Source organism: Hemitrygon akajei, chromosome 23 (genome assembly GCF_048418815.1).
Source record: "Hemitrygon akajei chromosome 23, sHemAka1.3, whole genome shotgun sequence".
Lineage (NCBI taxonomy): Eukaryota > Metazoa > Chordata > Chondrichthyes > Myliobatiformes > Dasyatidae > Hemitrygon > Hemitrygon akajei.
In genome coordinates, this window is record NC_133146.1 from 62,921,485 (window position 1) to 62,940,304 (window position 18,820).

Genomic DNA, 18,820 nt, shown 5'->3' on the forward strand with positions numbered 1-18,820 from the left:
CTCGATTTAGCTTGAGCATATTTGTTGATGATACTGGAAATGTCTATTTCACGCAGTTCATGTTCTTCTGAATGCCGTGGACTCTGAACATCTGATCCCTGAAGTATTTTACCCAGTAGACACAGAAGAAATTCGATAATTGCACTTTGTTTGAATTTATTTACCCTCACTGTCATTTATGAAAAGTAGAACATTAGAAAATTGGGAGAAGACTTTTAAATTTTAACAGTCTGGGATTAACAATGGTACAAGCACGGATTACTTGTTACACAGTAACTGGATTTATCGGTGTCCCGGGTAAGTACCTTTTGGTTACTTGATATTATTATTCCCCACCTGCGATTACAGGATTAAGGTAGCAGTTCACAAGATCCTTGGATATACACCGCGGAAAATCCAGCAAGGCCGATTACTTTCCTTCCCGGAAGGTCAGTGATGAAACAAATGAAGCTTTGCAGTTAAAATCCATAATACATCATTTGGTATGTTATGTGCTAACATACAGGACAATTCATATTCAAAAAGCATAGAAATGGTGTCTTCACTACTACCTGTAAATTTAGCATTCTTGTCTCTGCCAGAGGTGCACTGAAACTGGGTTCACAGCTTTTAGGAGATGCATTGTTATGAATTCAATCCACAGTACTTTGTAAAGGAACAGAAAACTGATGGCTGGAATCATTTATTTAAGTGTAAAAGAATTGCCTACCTAAAACTCACTCTAACAGTCGTGAGAAAATGGTGAGAATGCCGATTTCACCAGACTGCAGTTTGCAAGCGGGCGGGCCCCTCGAAAATGCAGAGCCTGTAGCATATGCTACTTTTTCTACTAGGTTAATCCGGCCCTGGATACTATGGCACCTAATCGGGACAGGAGAATGTTGCTTAAGAGTTTTTAACTAGCATCAGTTCCCATTGGACACTACACAATGCTTAGATCAATCAGTTCTTAAAGTAACGCCAATTGTGTGTGCTTGTGTTCAAAAAGCAGTGATTTTTGTCAATGATTGCTGCCAGTAATAAGCAGTAAGACAACTCAGAACTGTTTTGTTCACTGCAGTTCAAGCATTCATGCTTGGAGATGCCAGAAATGGCCGGGAGTGACAATCAAAATGAACTTCAATTTGGGAACTCTGAAGAATTAAGGTATTGACAATCATCTTGAATGTTACATTGAAAATAAAGATTTGGATGATGCAATTGTCAAAAGCATTGTATGAATTTGTTCCATAAATTTGCTCTAGGTGTTTGAGCTGATTTTGTTCATTTACAATCAAAACAACAAGGCAACATACACTGGATGAATTCCTCCGTCGATAGCTACTAGGAACTAACAATTTCATAGTACTGTAGTAATATTGATCGTGTTCCAATTTAAATTTAAATATATAAATTGTTACTCAGTTAAACAGTAGCTTGCTTTTTTAAACTTTAGCTAATTGAGGCAGCAGCTTAATTGGACCTAAATGCATCGGTCCTGATGTGTCCCAATTAACCAGAATCTACTGCATTTTCTTTCATAATGTACACAGATCATCAATTCACTCCTCAGTATTTCACAGAAATATTAAAAATCAATTAAAGCCTGTTATTTTTGTTTATCATTTTTATTACAATCATTTGGAATGTATTCCTATATCATTTTGTTAAGATCAGTAATCACAGATTCAAATGACTTTCGATGTACGGTACTATTTTCACCATTATGTTTCAAAAAAGAGTAATTTGAAGACCAGCACATAAAAATCAATTGCACCATTTAATTAAAACAGATCAATTTGTCCCATTAATTTATATGTAATTTACAAAGAAACATTATTAAACATTGCTTTACATGTCACAGAACACTTTCCACAAAGAATTGAATTAAGTGATTAGGTATGCAAATATACTTTAAACACAGTTGTTAATTTTGACTTACATTTTCTTGATAGCAAAATGTATCCAAATTTTGCCACATTTCAAATGTAGCAAATGTCTATATTTGTTAGGCTTAACTGACTATGCAAATTGTCTTTTAATATCTAATTTAGTTTTTTTCCTTCAGTGATAAAATTATTTATATTTCCCAATGGTTGTTTGATCTCCAATGTGTGCAGACAAATTTCTACAAGTACCAGCATGCTAACATAAACATTCTTCTCTTAAATATCTGTAATTTTTGGACTCCAAAATATTACTTTGTTCATTTATCTTTTAAATCTTTACAATACAAACAAGTAGATATATGTAAACAACTGGATTGTGTGAAGTGTAGAATGCTCCAATACTTAATATGTTCTTTAAAACTGAAAATAAAATTTTACTCTTGTATTTAGAGATTTACTGATGTCTGGTAGAATCTCTTGGATAAAACTCTGCCAGTATGTTTTGAGGAATACGCTTCAACATTTCCTTGGGGAAAATTCGGAGCAACTGCCACCCAATATCCAATGTTTCAAATACGGTCCTGTTGTCATAAGCACCTAAACGATAAAAAAAAAGCTTATCCATATTTCAGATCATTTCTTTTAACATAAGTATTACACACATGATATAATAATAAATCTTTTGTATTTCAAAAAATTATGACACAGAAGACAGGAGTTTGATGCCAGAGTAGACAGCTCCACCAATTTGAGCTCAACATGTCGGTGCGAGCGGCGGAGCGGAAGTAAGGAGTGCTCGTGATCGACATACGACTGGAGATCGGAGGATCAGCCGTTGTAGGTAGGCCGAGACCCTCGGACCTACCTGGAGAATACCTGAGGAGGAAGGTAAAGCTGCGCAAGCGCGGGTGACGTCAGTGGCGAGCGCGAGCTTTAAAAAGCGACCCACTTTCAGGAGCGGGCAGCGTCGGTGCGGGCAGCGGAGTGCGCAGGAGCAGAGTGCTGGGCTTTGGCTCAGCGGGCTTCGGCGCAAGAGGACTTCGACAAGAAGCCTGCTTTTCATTTATTCTGACTAATCTGGGATCAGGTAATGGGGGAGACGGTTAGAGCAGTAGTGTGCTCCGTATGCAGTATGTGGGAGGTCAGGGTCAACACAGTTGTCCCTGATGACCACACCTGCAATAGGTGCATCCAGCTGCAGCTCCTATCAGACCGAGTTAGGGAACTGGAGCAGGAGCTGGATGAACTACGGATCATTCAGGAGGCAAAGGCAGAGATAGATAAGAGTTATCGGGCCGTTCCCATCAAAAATAAGTATACCGTTTTGGATACTGTTGGTGGGGATGACCTACCAGGAACAAGCTGCAGTGGTCCTGTCTCTGGCACTGAGGTTGGACCCGCGACTAGGAAGGGGAGGAGGGAAGAGAAGAGAGCGGTAGTGATAGGGGATTCTATAGTCGGGGGCGGATAGGAGATTTTGTGGGGAAGATCGGGAGTCTCGGATGGTATGTTGCTTCCCTGGTGCCGGGATCCGAGACATCTCAGATCGGGTGTAGGTTATTCTCGAGAGGGAGGGCAAGAATCCAGATGTTGTGGTCCATGTATGGACCAATGACGTGGGTAGGATGAGTGAGGGGGTCCTGCGTAGGGAGTTCAGGGAGTTAGGTGCGAAGCTGAAGAGCAGGACCTCCAGGGTAACAATCTCAGGATTGCTACCTGTGCCACGTGCGAGTGAGGCAAGGAACAGGAGGATTATAAAGATTAATACGTGGCTGAGAGGATGGTGCAGGAGGGAGGGCTTCAGGTTTGTAGATAATTGGGCCTTGTTCCAGGGAAGGTGGGATCTGTTCCGAAGGGACGGTTTACACCTGAACTGGAGCGGTACTAACATTCTTGCAGGGAAGTTTGCTAGAGCTTCTTGGGGGGGGGGGGGGGGTGTTTAAACTAAATTTGCAGGGGGCGGGGATCCAGAATGTGAGAGAGGATAGCGAGAGGAAGAATAAAGGACAGGTGGGGACTACACGGTTCCAGAATATTAAGTGTGTAGTAGAGGAAGGTGGGGCGGAACAAGTGATAAGGAGGACTCGTGTACAGAGGGATGGTCTGACGGAACATGGAGTTAAATGTGTTGAAAGAATAAGTAAATGTAGGAAGGACAACAAAATTCTAGGGGCGTATAGCCCGATGGGAGTTTGGGGAGCTGGGTTAAACACAATAGGCAGCGATTCAAACAGAGAGAGGAGAAATGGGTTAAAAATTCTATATCTGAATGCATGAAGTGTCAGGAATAAGGCGGATGAGCTTGAAGCCCAGGTGCGAATGGGTAACTATGATGTTGTTGGGATAACGGAGACATGGCTGCAGGGAGATCAGACCTGGGAAATGAATATACAAGGGTATACGTGCTATCGTAGGGACAGAAATGTGGGCAGAGGGGGTGGGGTGGCCCTGTTGGTGAGGAATGAGATTCAGTCCTTTGCAAGGGGGGGGGACATAGGGTCAGGAGAAGTAGAGTCTGTGTGGATAGAACTGAGGAACAGTAAGGGCAAAAGGACCCAAATGGGTGTTGTCTACAGGCCACCAAACAGTAGCATGGATATTGGGTGCAAGTTGAATAGGGAGTTAACATTGGCATGTGGCAAAGGTAATGTCGCAGTAGTTATGGGGGATTTCAACATGCAGGTGAACTGGGAGAATCAGGTTGGTGCTGGACCACAGGATAGGGAGTTTGTAGAGTACCTACAGGATGCATTCTTGGAACAACTTGTACAAGAGCCGACCAGGGACAAGACTATTCTGGATTTAGTGTTATGTAATGAACAGGATTTAATAAGCGATCTCGCAGTAAAGGAACCATTAGGAGGTAGTGATCACAATATGATAAGCTTTTATCTGCAATTTGAAAAGGATAAGGGCAGCGCGGAGGTGTCAGTGTTGCAGATGAACGGGGAAACTATGGAGCCATGAGGGAGGAGCTGGCCAAAGTTGACTGGACGGATAGCCTAGCAGAAAAGACAGTGGAACAGCAATGGCAGGTATTCTTGGGAATAATGCACAAGGTGCAAAATCAGTTCATCCCCCAGAGAAGGAAGGATTCAAAGGGGGGGAAAGGGGCCTCAGTGGTTGACAAAGGAAGTCAGAGACTGCATAGCATTAAAAAAAAGGAAATATGACAGAGCTAAGGTGAGTGGGAGGACAGATGATTGGGAAGTTTTTAAGGAACAACAGAACTTAACTAAAAAGACAATACGGGGAGAAAAAATGAGGTACGAACGCAAGCTAGCCAGGAATATAAAGGAAGATAGCAAAAGCTTTTTTAGGTATGTGAAGAGAAAGAAGATAGTTTAGAACAATGTTGGGCCCTTGAAGAATGAATTGGGTGAAATTGTTATGGGAAACAGAGAAATGGCAGAAGAATTTAATGAGTACTTTAGATCCGCTTTCACTAAGGAAGACACAAGCAATCTCCCAGATGTATGGATGGGCCAAGGACATAGGGTAACAGAGGAAATGAAACAGATTGACATTCGGAAGGAAACGGTGATGAGAAGACTGATGGGACTGAAGGCTGACAAATCCCCAGGTCCAGATGGTCTGCACCCTAGGGTACTAAAGGAGGTGGCCCTGGAAATTGCGGATGCATTGGTAATCATTTTCCAATGTTCCTTAGATTCAGGATCAGTTCCTGAGGATTGGAGAATGGCTAATGTTATCCCACTTTTTAAGAAAGGAGGGAGGGAGAAAACAGAGAACTATCGACCTGTCAGCCTGACATCGGTGGTGGGAAAGATGCTAGAGTCCATTATTAAGGATGAAATAGTGGCATATCTAGATAGCAGTGATAGGATTGGGCCGAGCCAGCATGGATTTACCAAGGGTAAATCATGCTTGACTAATCTGTTGGAGTTTTTCGAGGATGTAACTAGGAAGTTAGACGGGGGAGATCCAGTGGATGTAGTGTACCTCGATTTTCAGAAGGCATTTGATAAGGTCCCACATAGAAGATTGGTGGGTAAAATCAAAGCTCAGGGCATCAGGGGAGAAGGCATTGACATGGATAGAAAACTGGTTGGCAGATAGAAAGCAAAGGGTAGCGGTGAATGGGTGTTTCTCGGAAAGGCAGGTGGTGACTAGTGGGGTGCCACAGGGCTCGGTATTGGGACCACAGCTGTTTACCATTTACATTAACGATTTGGATGAAGGCATAGAAAATAACATCAGCAAATCAAGGGATATGGGGACAAGGCAGGAACCGGGTATTGATAGGAATTGATCAGCCATGATCTCAAAATGGCGGTGCAGGCTCGAAGGGCCGAATGGTCTACTTCTGCACCTATTGTCTATTGTCTATTCAGGACAAAGCAGCCAACTTCATTGGGACTTCAACCACTCGTACACAGTGATTGCAATGTGCATCATCTACAAAATGCACTGGAGTTATTTGTTTGAGATACTCTGACAGTACATTCCAACTTAGTACCTCTACCAACAAGGACAAAAGTATGGAATCACCACATGCAAACTCCACTCGAGGTGCACCCAACTTGGAAATGTGTAACTGATCATCAGGTCTAAATCCTGGAATTAAAACCCTACGCAATGGCCATGTGGAAGTACCCTGATGAGAAGGACTGCAATGGCTAAAGGCAGTAACTCACCGCCACCACCGTAGGTAACAGATGTTGGCCTTTAACCTGTAACACCCAGATACTGATGAAGTGAATGAATGAAAAAAAAATTCAAAATAATACAAACAATTTACGTTTGGGTTAAAAGAATTACTCAATGTATATGACCATCCACATGTACCTTGTGCAATAAAGTTCTTCTCAAATTTCTGCAGAAATTCTAAATATAACAGGTCATCAGGGGTGAGAGCTTCTTCACCAACCACAGCTTTCATTGCCTGGACATCTTTGCCAATAGCATAGCAAGCATACTGTGGAGAGAGGACATTGCACAACACATTCAGCAATACATTAAAACAAGGTTAAGAACAATAAAAATGGAGAATTAAAATCTTGTTAACTACACCAGCTTTAAGCATTCCAGTATTATTTGGGCTTGCTTTATATAATGTACCTTTTTAGTGCAGTATTAAGACAGCTGATTTTAGCACGCTGGTGGAAGAGTGGAGATACAAAGGAGGAATAAGGCACTCCTTTCCTCCGCTGCCCTTCAGGTCACCCTTTGGCAAGGTGTAGCATCTGCTTAGCCCCCCACCCTGGTCAGGGTCATGTGAAGCCATGGGAGCAGCTGGTGCATGATTGTATGAGCAGCTGGTACATATCAAAAGTCCTGGCTATGCGACCACTGACACCAAGCAGACAATCTCTGAAGAGTATTGATAATGGCTGGGGTCACACATATTGTAAAGACACAGCCCAAAAGGCGGCAATGGTAAACTACTTCTGTGGAAAAAGTTGCCAAGAATAATCATGGTCAACACCATCAACTACATCAAATGACATTGCATATAATGAATAAACAAATGATTCTAACTCAAGAACAACTTTATGCTTGTGTTTTATCAGTAAAAGAAATGGATTATGAAAACTACAGGCAACTGTCAGGACAACAGAAAAGATCACAGGCTGCAGTCTACTATCACTGCTGGACTTGTATGTGTCCAGAACAAATTGGGCTAGAAAAAAAAATCACTTCTGACACTACCACTCAGCAATCTGCCTTTTCCAAAAACTCCCCTCTGGAAAGTACTATTGGGCTATTAAAACAAAAACTTAACTCCATCTTAAAAGTTTCTTTTCCCAGGAGGTTAATCTAATCGACCAATCTAGTTAGCCACCCACTACTCCGAACTCTTCTGCACACTATGGTTTTAAGTATTCAGGCTTGGAGATGCCAGAAATGGCTGTGACTGAAAATGAAACTATTTCACTACTTCAAGTTAGGACTTCAAAGAATTTGAAGGTATTGACTATAGTCTTGAATGTTACAATGAAAACACAGATTTGGAAGATGCGATCATCGAAAGCATTTTATGAAGGCAGCTTGCACTAGGTGTCTTGCGCTGATTTTGTAAATTACTGGTCCCAATTAACCAGAATCCACTGTACATGTAAAAGCATATGGCAAATAAAGTTAACATGTACAGCAAGCTGGAGGAACTCAGCAGGTCGAGTTGATTTGACCACAGTATCTACAGTGTACTTTATGTTGGCAAATAAAGTTGATCCTTGATTGATTAGTCAGAATATTCCCATCATGTTTATAATGACCACTACCAAATATGTTGCAACTGTGTCATGGATATGGGTTAAATAGGGCTTACTAAGCTTACAGGAAGGATAGTGGTGAGATCTTACTTTGCAAACCTGCTTGCAAAAGTAAAATTTTAGTATCATAACCTGTCAGAGATTTGTGCAAAGCAAAATCATTTCATATACTAAATCTCACCCCACTCCCAAATAAACAGGATTATCTTGGCGTAATGCATGCTTAAACCTAAGAATTCTCTATTTGTCCATAAGGGTTAACAATAATGGTATATATTTAACTTTAGATAACACCTAATTTCTGAAACCACTGATTTAAAGAATTTAGCTGTTCATAAATCTTACCAGCTGATTAGACACGTCTGGATGATCTTTGCGTGTCATACCTTCTCCTATGGCAGACTTCATTAATCGAGATAGTGATGGTAATACATTAATAGGAGGATAGATCTGTAAAATAGAACTGGTTGTAAAATCATTTCCCTCCAATTTCCATAGTGAATGATAGCTAGATAACTTTTTACATGGACAGGAATTTTCAGTTGCCATTAAAGGACAAATATAGTGTCCATAAAAAGTATTTACCTCCCCTTGGAAGTGTTATTGTTGTTTCATGTTTTACAACATTGAATCACAGAGGATTTGACTTTTTTGACACTGATCAAGACTCTTTCATGTCAAAGTGAAAAGAAAACAAATTTCTACAAATTGCTCTAAACTTATCACAATTATTAAACTCAAAATAATTGATTGCATTATTGATTACTCACTCACTTCAAGTCAGCATTTAGTCGATGCACCTTTGGCAGCAATGTGGAAAGTACGTTTCCCATGGTGGGGAAGTCTAGGACAAGAGGGCACAGTCTCAGGATAGAGGGGCGACAGATGCCGAGAAATTTCTTTAGCCAGAGGGTAATGAATTTGTGGAATTTGTTGCCGCAGGTGGCTGTGGGAGCCAGGCCATTGGGTGTTTTTAAGGTGGAGCTTGATAGGCTCTTGATTGGACACAGCATCAAAGGATATGAGGAGGCGGCCAGGGAGTGGGGCTGCGGAGAGGGAAAAGGATCAGCCATGATTGGATGGTAGAGCAGACTCAATGGGCTAAATGGCCTAATTCTGCTCCCATGTCTTATGGTCTAATTACAGCCTTGAGTGTGTGGATAGGTTTCGATCAGCTTTTCACATCTCAACAATGTCTCAACACTGCCATTGTTCTCCATTCTTCTTTACAAAACTGCTCAAGCTCTGTCAGATTGCACGAGGATTGTGAATGAACAGCACTTTGCAAGTCCAGCTGCAAGTTCTCAATTGGATTGAGTCTGGACTCTGACTTTGCCACTTGAGGACATTAACTTTTTGTTCTTAAGCCACTCTTGTGTAGCTGGAAAACAAATCTTCTCCCAAGTCACAGTTCTCTTGCAGACTGCATCAGGTTTTTTCTCCAGGATTTCCCTGTATTTTGCTGTATTCATTTTACCCTCTACCTTTACAAGTCTTCTTGGGCCTTCTGCAATGTAGCTACCACAGAGCATGATGCAGCCACCACCATGCTTCATGGCAGGGATGGTGTGTTTTTTGATGATGTGCAGTGTTTGGCTTATGCCAACATAGTGTTTAGTCTGAAAGCCAAAAAGCTCAGTTTTGGTTTCATCAGACCATAGAAACTTCTTCCAGCTGACCTCAGAGTCTCCCACATGCATTTGAACAAACACTAGCAAAGAATTTATGAGAATTTTTTTCCTCAACACTGGCTTTCTCGTTGCCACTCTCCCATAAAGCTGTGACTGGTGAAGCACCTGAGCAACAGTTGTGTGCGCAGTCTCTCCCATCTCAGCCACTGAAGCTTGTAACTCCTCCAGAGTTGTCATAGGTCTCATGGTGGCCTCCCTTCTTGCACTGTCACTCAGTTTTTGAGGATGGCTTGCTATAAGCAGATTGACAGTTGTGCCATAGTCTTTCCATTTCTTGATGATTGACTTAACTGTACTCCAAGGGATATTCAGTGATTTGGAAATTTTCTTGTATCCATCTCCTGACTTGTGCTTTTCAATAGCCTTTTCATGGAGTTGCTTGGAGTGTTCTTTTGTCTTTATGGTGTAGTTTTTGCCAGGATACTGACTCACCAGCAGATGGACCTTACAGATACAGGTGTACTTTTACTATAATCAATTGAAATACTTTGATTTGTCACAGGTTTCCAAAAACAGATCTCCATTTAACTAATTTTGTGACTTCTAAAACCAACTTGCTACACCAATGATGATTTGGTAGGAAGATTTGGTATGACATATTAAAGGAGTTGAATACTTATGCAATCAATTATTTTTGTGTTTTAGATTTGTAATTAATTTAGATTACTTTGTAGAGACTTGTTTTCACTTTGATACATGAGTCTTCTTCTGTTGATAAAAAAAAGCTAAATTAAATACACTGTTTCAATGTTGTAAAACAATAAAAAACATGAAAACCTCTGGGGGGAGAAGAGGGTTGAATACTTTTTATAGGCATAGTATTTCATATTAAATGAAGTATGCATCATTGTACTGTATGACTATTATAAAATAATGTATTCAGAGACACAACTGTTTAAATGTTACCACTCATTTCTTTCATCTCTCTCAATCATGTCTCCAAATTACAGTGTTCAATTGAACAAGTGCTTATTTCAACAAGGGGTGTCCCAAGGTTCATTTCACTATTGGCTGGACATCTAATTTGCAGCGAATGCTGTGACTTTAGGGAAAAGACCAAACAGATTCTATTTGACTGCTCATTTGCCTGAGTACCGGATAGTTATTTCCATATTCTAACCATGTTCCCTGAACAATTCAGAGACAACCTGTCTCTGAGTGTGAACGAACGAGGATGGTTGTTGACTTCAGGAAGGCACTACCACTCTCTGCTGAACATCGGAAGCTCCTTGGTAAAGATCGTTAAGAGCACCAAATTTCTTGGTGTTCACCTGGCGGAGAATCTCATCTGGTCCCTCAACACCAGCTCCATAGCAAAGAAAGCCCAGCAGCATCTCTACTTTCTGCGAAGGCTGAGGAAAGTCCATCTCCCATCCCCCATCCTCACCACATTCTACAGGGGTTGTATTGAGAGCATCCTGAGCAGCTGCATCACTGCCTGGTTCGGAAATTGCACCATCTCAGATTGCAAGACCCTGCAGCGGATAGTGAGGTCAGCTGAGAAGATCATCGGGGTCTCTCTTCCTGCCATTACAGACATTTACACCACATGCTGCATCCGCAAAGCAAACAGCATTATGAAGGACCCCACGCACCTCTCATACAAACTCTTCTACCTCCTGCCATCTGGGAAAAGGCAGCAGAGCATTCGGGCTCTCACGACCAGACTATGTAACAGTTTCTTCCCCCAAGCTATCAGACTCCTCAATACCCAGAGACTAGACTGACACCAACTTACTGCCCTCTACTGTGCCTACTGTCTTGTTTATTATTTATTGTAATGCCTGCACTGTTTTGTGCACTTTATGCAGTCCTGGGTAGTTCTGTAGTCCAGTGTAGTTTTTGTGTTGTTTTATGTAGTTCAGTGTAGTTTTTGTATTGCTTCATGTAGCACCATGGTCCTGAAAAACACTGTCTCATTTTTACTGTGTACTGTACCAGCAGTTATGGTCGAAATAACAATAAAAAAGTGACTTGACTTGAAACAAATTTGCAGCATTCCCTACTTTTTTTTTGCGATGGTATAAAATTTGACCTCTAATTCTGACCTTTCTTTCAAAATGGAATCTCTACAGCAACCATCTGAAATGCTTTCACCGTGATAAAGATTTCCTGTGGATTTCCTGTTTTCTCTCTTCTAAAAAACGCTAGCTTATTCAGTCTCCTCATAGATAACAACTTCAGCTCTAGTGTTATGTAGTAAACAAATTTTTAAAATTCCTTCCTGTAAACAGAATAAAAATGATTCACAAAACTAACCAAAGTTATTTCCTTTTCAGTTCTGCTCCATCCGGGAATGAATTTCACAAATTTACAGACCTTTTAAAAATATACCTTCTAATTGGTTACCTGTCTATTGTGTAACTGCCGGTCAACATAGACTTGTCCTTCTGTGATGTATCCAGTTAAATCAGGAATCGGATGGGTAATATCTACAATGAATAGCAACAGATATACAGTGATTCAATTAATTATTTGATAATCATTTAATTTTCAATGGTTAGCCAGTACTCAATACACACTTCCACAATCTAAAAAATGTATTTTAGAAAAAAGATAATGGCAGGATTTACAGTCAATTCTACCAGAGAACCATAGAGCACTTGAAGCCTTCAAGTCATAAGGTGACTCTGCTTCCCTTGCACATTGGGTACAAGATACAAAAGCTTGAGAACACCTGCCACCAAGGTCAAGGACAGTTTCAACCCCGCTGTTTTAATATCCTTGAATGGAACTCAAACAATATAGTTGAACTCTTAATCTCTCAGTCTACCTAGTCATGCCCTTGCTCTGCACTTTCTCCGTAGCTGTAATACTATTCTGCAATCTGTTTCTTTTTCCTTTGTACTACCTTGATGTACTTGTGTGTGTAATGATTTGCCTGGATGGAATTCGAACAAAAGCTTTTCACTGTATCTTAGTAGTTGTAACAATAATAAACCAATTACCAAGAGCCACAACTTTAAAAGATTTATTCAACCTCAATACCTTGCGCATCATTTATTGCAAGCACATACAGATTTGCCCTTTGAAACCTTCTATCAAATCCAGATCCATAGCAATAATAGATTATAGTTCATATCATAAACTGCATTTTTAAAAATATCTTCCTCTAATTTTCAGATGCACATTAAATGTGTCCTTCAATTACTGAGACTATCTTCACGCTGTCTCCAATGTAAACAATATTCTATTTGTACAAACACTCAATTTTCAACAGTTCTATTTATCTTACTCTAATCTTCTTTGCATCAAAGAAATGAACCCAACTGCTGCTCTAAGCATTGTACAACAGGGGGAAAATCCTGGGGATCTTGGAGTTCAAGTATATGGTTCCTGTGACATAAAATTGGAGTATTATGTTACGTGTGCAGATTTGGTCATTCTGCTACAGGAAAAATGCCATTAAGCTGGAAAAAGTGCAGAGGAGATTTAAGGATGTTGCAATGGACCAAATTATGAATAGTTTGAGCAGGTTGGGACTTTTCTTTATGGAAGTGTAGGAGAATGAGGGATGATCTTAGAGGTGTATAAAATTACTGGTATACATGGGATGACTATGCAGTCTTTTTCACAGAGTTGGGTGGGGCAGGGCATAGGTTTAAGGTGAGAGACGATACATTTAATAGGAGGCTCGATGGAATGAGCTGCCAGATGAAGTGATTAAGGCAAGCTCATTAACACTTATAAGGTGCTTGGATAAGTACATGGATAGGAAAGACTTCAGGGGATATGGACTAATCATGGAGAAATGGAACCATCCTAGATAGGAATCTTGGTCAGCATGGACACTTGGGCCTAAGGACTTTACATCTGAATGGCATCTCTTATCCTCTGTCTTGTTCTACAAGGGCTTGAGATCTTGACAAAGGGATGGTGCTCAGAAATGAATAAGTATGCAAGAGAGACTGAGAATAGCATCACGCTTTCTGGGTTCAAAGTAACACACACAAAATGCTGGAGGAACTCAGCCGGTCAGGCGGCAGCCATGGAAATAAATAAACAGTCAATGATTCGGGCCAAAACCATTCTTCAGGAGTCGGTTTGAGGTTTATGCTTTTAGCACCAGCCAAATCAGCTTGTCCTGCCTTCTTTAAACAGAAGGTGGAGTGGGAAAGGCATCGGTGGATGCAAACGGAGAGGTAAAGAGTGAGAGAAAGAAAGTAAAAGGTGCAAGGAAAGGAAGAAGCAAGAGCAGCTGGATGAAATGATTGTTCTTTTTCCCTTGCACAGTGCTTAAAATTGTCTCATTTATTTTACCTGTGCTCATTCCCCCCCCAAATGCATCACTTCACATTTCTATGTATTAAATATATGACACCTTTTTTTTAAGTTTAACATTTGTTTCTCTGGATCAGATCAAAATACACTGTCTATATTCACCATCATTTGGCATAGTGAGGATGGGAATCTGTGTGATGGACCCATTTCTACCCTCAACACGTCCAGCTCGTTCATAAATGGTGGCCAGATCTGTGTACATATAACCAGGGAAACCTCGACGACCAGGCACTTCTTCTCGAGCTGCTGAAACCTTAAGAAAAGATAAACAACTTGTAAACTTTTAATACCAACTATTTACATATCACTTCAAGTTCTGCTTGATGAAATAGTCATTGCTGAAATACAAAGTAACAATGGTAAACGAGTGAATCTGCAGATGCTGGAAATAAATAAAAGCACAAAATACTGGCAGAACTCAGCAGACCAGACAGCATCTATGGGAGGAGGTAGTGACGACGTTTCGGGCTGAAACCCTTCATCAGGAGTCGGTTTGAGGTTTATGCTTTTAGCACCAGCCAAATCAGCTTGTCCTGCCTTCTTTAAACAGAAGGTGGAGTGGGAAAGGCATCGGTGGATGCAAATGGAAAGGTAAAGAGTGAGAGAAAGAAAGTAAAAGGTGATGAAGAACCTGATGAAGAGTTTCAGCCCGAAACGTCGTCACTACCTCCTCCCATAGATGCTGTCTGGCCTGCTGAGTTCTGCCAGTATTTTGTGTTTTTAACAATGGTAAACACTGGATAATGGGGTCTACAAACACTGCAGTTTCTTTGGAGACTAAAATAGTAATACAAAAAATCTGAAATAAAAGGCAGCCAAAATAGCTGGTATGAATGTGTGGTGAATTCAGGTCAATTAGCTACATGGATGCAGAGCACAGAAGATCAGATGTAGAATAGGAATCTCTGCAGAGCATTCAGTTATCTCTTTTGCTAATGTCACCATATCCACAAGATTTGTGAAGGTTGTGGTGACATTCCCAAACAAATTCTAACTTGCAAAGAGGATGCATTCTTGATAATGGAATCAGAATCAGGTTTATTATCACCGGCATGTGACATGAAATTTGTTAACTTAGCAGCAGTAGTTCAATGCAAAACATAATCAAGCAGAGAAAAAAAAACAAATAAATCAATTACATATATTGAATAGATTTTTTAAAATGTGCAAAAACAGAAATTTTGCAATTCATGCAAAAAACAGAAATAATATATATTAAAAAAGTGAGGTGGTGTCCAAAGATTCAACGTCCACTTAGGAATTGGATGGCAAAGGGGAAGAAGCTGTTGCTGAATCGCTGAGTGTGTGCCTTCAGGCTTCTGTACCTCCTACCTGATGGTAACAGTGAGAAAAGAGCATTCCTTGTGTGCTGGAGGTCATTACTAATGGACGCTGCCTTTCTGAGACACCGCTCCCTGAAGATATCCTGGGTACTTTGTAGGTTAGTACCCAAGATGGAGCCAACTAGATTTACAACCTTCTGCAGCTTTTTTCAAAGCTGTGCAGTAGCTCCTCTATACCAGACAGTGATGCAGCCTGTCAGAATGCTCTCCACGGTACATCTATAGAAGTTTTTGAGTGTTTTTGTTGACATGCCAAATCTCTTTAAACTCCTAATAAAGCACAGATGCCCTCAGGCCTTCTTTATAACTATATCAATATGTTGGGACCAGGTTAGATCCTCAGAGATCTTGACACCCAGGAACCTGAAGCTGCTCACTCTCTCCACTTCTGATCCTTCTACGAGGATTGGTATATGTTCCTTCGTCTTACCCTTCTGGAAGTCCACAATCAGCTCTTTTGTCTTACTGATGTTGAGTGCCAGTTTGTTGCTGCAGCATCACTCCACTAGTTGGCATATCTCACTCCTGTACACCCTCTCGTCACCACCTGAGATTCTACCAACAATGGATGTATTGTGGCGACCCACTTCCTAGCGCACTCGAACCGGCTCACAAATAGCCAGCGCGCCGGCATAAAGGCCAGTCCCAAAAGGGCGCCAGGTCTGCTTCACCAACAAAGGGAAAAGCCCGCGCAGGACTGTGAATACGTGCCCCCTACAGCATCCGCGCCCGGGGAGGGCGGGATCAGGGAGGCTTTAAAGCGAGGCCGCAAAGTTCGAATAAAATCTTTTTTTAACTGCAGTTTACCGACTCCGTGTCGTTATTTCAGTGCTGCGTGAAACACACCGCTACAATTGGTGACCCTGACGGCCCGAACGATATTTGGGCCGAAGATGACCGACGCCGCATCTGTTCATGCAGTTTCGTTGAAACTGCCAAGCTTCTGGACGCTGCGACCTCACCTATGGTTCCAGCAAGCAGAAGCCCAATTCCATGTTCGGCAGATAAGCTCGGAGGACACAAGCCCTGCCTCATGTTTGAGCAGGCATTCCTGGAGTAGCTGCCCGAGGACATACGCCTGCTGCTGTCCGACGCGGATTTCAGCGACCCCCGGAAGGTGGCAGCCCGGGCGGACCTGCTGTGGAACGCCAAGAAGGTAAGTGGGACGTCCGTCGCACAGATCACCAGGCCACGCTCCCAGCAGCAAACCAGACCAGGCCCGGCCACAGAGCCCGCTAACCCCAGAGGCAAGGGTGAGGAGCCCAACGAACAATGGTGCTTCTACCACCAGCGGTGGGGCTCAGAAGCCCGCCGCTGTCGCCCGCCCTGCAAGTTCCCGGGAAATGCCAGGGCCAGCTGCCGCTGATGGCTACGGCGGCTGGCCATCGGGATAGCCTCCTGTATGTGTGGGACAAGCGGTCGGGACGCCGTTTTTTGGTTGACACCGTTGCCGAGATCAGCGTCTTACCTCCGACGAGTTACGACACCCGTAACAAGGCACCGGGTCCCACCCTGAGGGCCGTGAACGGCAGCACAGTAAGGACCTACGGCACTCATACGGTGCAGCTACAGTTCGGCTCCAGCCAGTTCACGTGGGACTTCACTCTGGCCGCCGTATCCCAGCCACTTCTGGGTGCGGATTTTTTGCGGTCTCACAGCCTACTGGTCCACCTGCTGAAGCAGAGACTGGTCCACGCCGAGACCTTTCAAACGTTCTCCCTGGGAGAAGCCCAGTTGCTGGCCCCACACCTAGACTCCATCACGCTGTTCGACAACGACTTCACCAGAGTCCTGGCGGATTTCCCATCGGTTCTGGCACTGCAGTTCATGGCAGCCATGCCCAGACACGGCGTACAGCACCACATCCCGACCCAGGAACCACCCCTCCACGCCCGTGCTCGAAGGCTTCCCCCGGACAAGCTCCGACTGGCTAAGGAGGAGTTCAAGAGGATGGAGGAATTGGGGATCATACGGCGGTCCGACAGCCCATGGGCCTCCCCCCTGCACATGGTGCCCAAAGCGACAGGGGGCTGGAGACCATGCAGCAACTACCGCAGGTTGAATGAGGCTACAACACCGGACCGCTACCCTGTGCCGCACATTCAGGACTTTGCAGCAAACCTGCACGGCGCATGGATCTTCTCCAAGGTAGACCTCGTCCGGGGATACCATCAAATCCCGATGCATCAGGACGACGTCCCCAAAACGGCACTCATCACCCCGTTCGGCCTTTTTGAGTTCCACCGCATGCCGTTCGGCCTGAAGAATGCCGCACAGACGTTTCAGCGGTTAATGGACGCGGTGGGACGCGACCCGGACTTCACTTTCATCTATTTGGACGACATCCTCATAGCCAGCAGCAGTCGTCAGGAGCATCTGTCCCACCTCCATCAACTCTACGTCCGACTGAGTGAATACGGCCTGACAATCAACCCGGCCAAATGCCAGTTCGGCCTTGACTCCATCGACTTCCTGGGCCACAGGATTACTAAAGACGGGGCAACCCCTCTGCCCGCCAAGGTAGACGCGGTCCACCATTTCCCCCAACCCAACACAATCAAAGGCCTTCAGGAATTTGTGGGTATGGTAAATTTCTACCACCGCTTCCTCCCTTCAGCTGCCTGAATCATGCGCCCCCTGTTCGTCCTGATGTCGGGTCCGGGCAAGGACGTTACCTGGGACAAGGAGTCCGCCGCCGCTTTCATTAAAACAAAAGAAGCCTTGGCAAACGCCGCGATGCTAGTGCACACCAGAATGGACGTCCCTACCGCCCTCAAAGTGGACGCATCTAACACGGCAGTTGGTGGGGTACTGGAGCAACTCATCGCGGATCGCTGGCAACCCATGGCGTTTTTCAGCAAACATCTGCGACCACCCGAGCTCAAATACAGTGCTTTCGACCAGGAACTGTTGGCGCTATACCTGGCGATCCGGCATTTCTGGTACTTCTTAGAAGGTAGGCCCTTCACCGCGTTCACGGACCACAAGCCGCTTACCTTTACGTTCACGAAGGTGTCCGATCCCTGGTCGTCCCGCCAGCAGCGCCATCTGTCCTACATCTCTGAATACACGACGGATGTCCGGCACGTCTTGGGTAAGGACAATGTCGTGGCGGACGCACTCTCTCGCCCTACCATTCATGCCCTTTCCCAAGGGGTAGACTTTGAGGCGCTGGCAGAGGCGCAGCAGGCAGACGAGGAGATCCCTAGTTACAGAACCGCAGTCTCCGGTTTGCAGCTCCAGGACCTCCCCATAGGCCCAGGTGAGAGGACCCTACTCTGTGACGTCACCACCAGCCAACCCCGCCCCGTCGTCCCAGCAGCCTGGCGGCGGCGCGTTTTCAACTCCATTCATAACTTAGCGCACCCCTCCATCAGGACAACCGTCCGGTTGGTCTCCAG

The 18,820-nt window shown here is 43.5% G+C and overlaps 1 protein-coding gene across 1 annotated transcript in view; it reads right to left on the reverse strand.

The window, feature by feature from the left end:
* Positions 1-1,740: 1,740 nt before the first annotated feature.
* Positions 1,741-18,820, reverse strand: part of atp6v1ba (ATPase, H+ transporting, lysosomal, V1 subunit B, member a) — a 101,356-nt gene continuing 84,276 nt past the window's right edge. Inside the window, exons 10-14 of the mRNA XM_073027848.1 lie at positions 14,179-14,329; positions 12,145-12,227; positions 8,450-8,554; positions 6,678-6,807; positions 1,741-2,465 (exon numbers count right to left, since the gene is read on the reverse strand). Of these exons, the coding sequence (XP_072883949.1) occupies positions 2,323-2,465; positions 6,678-6,807; positions 8,450-8,554; positions 12,145-12,227; positions 14,179-14,329 (612 nt within the window). The 3' untranslated portion in view covers positions 1,741-2,322. The remainder of the gene's footprint in view (positions 2,466-6,677; positions 6,808-8,449; positions 8,555-12,144; positions 12,228-14,178; positions 14,330-18,820) is intronic.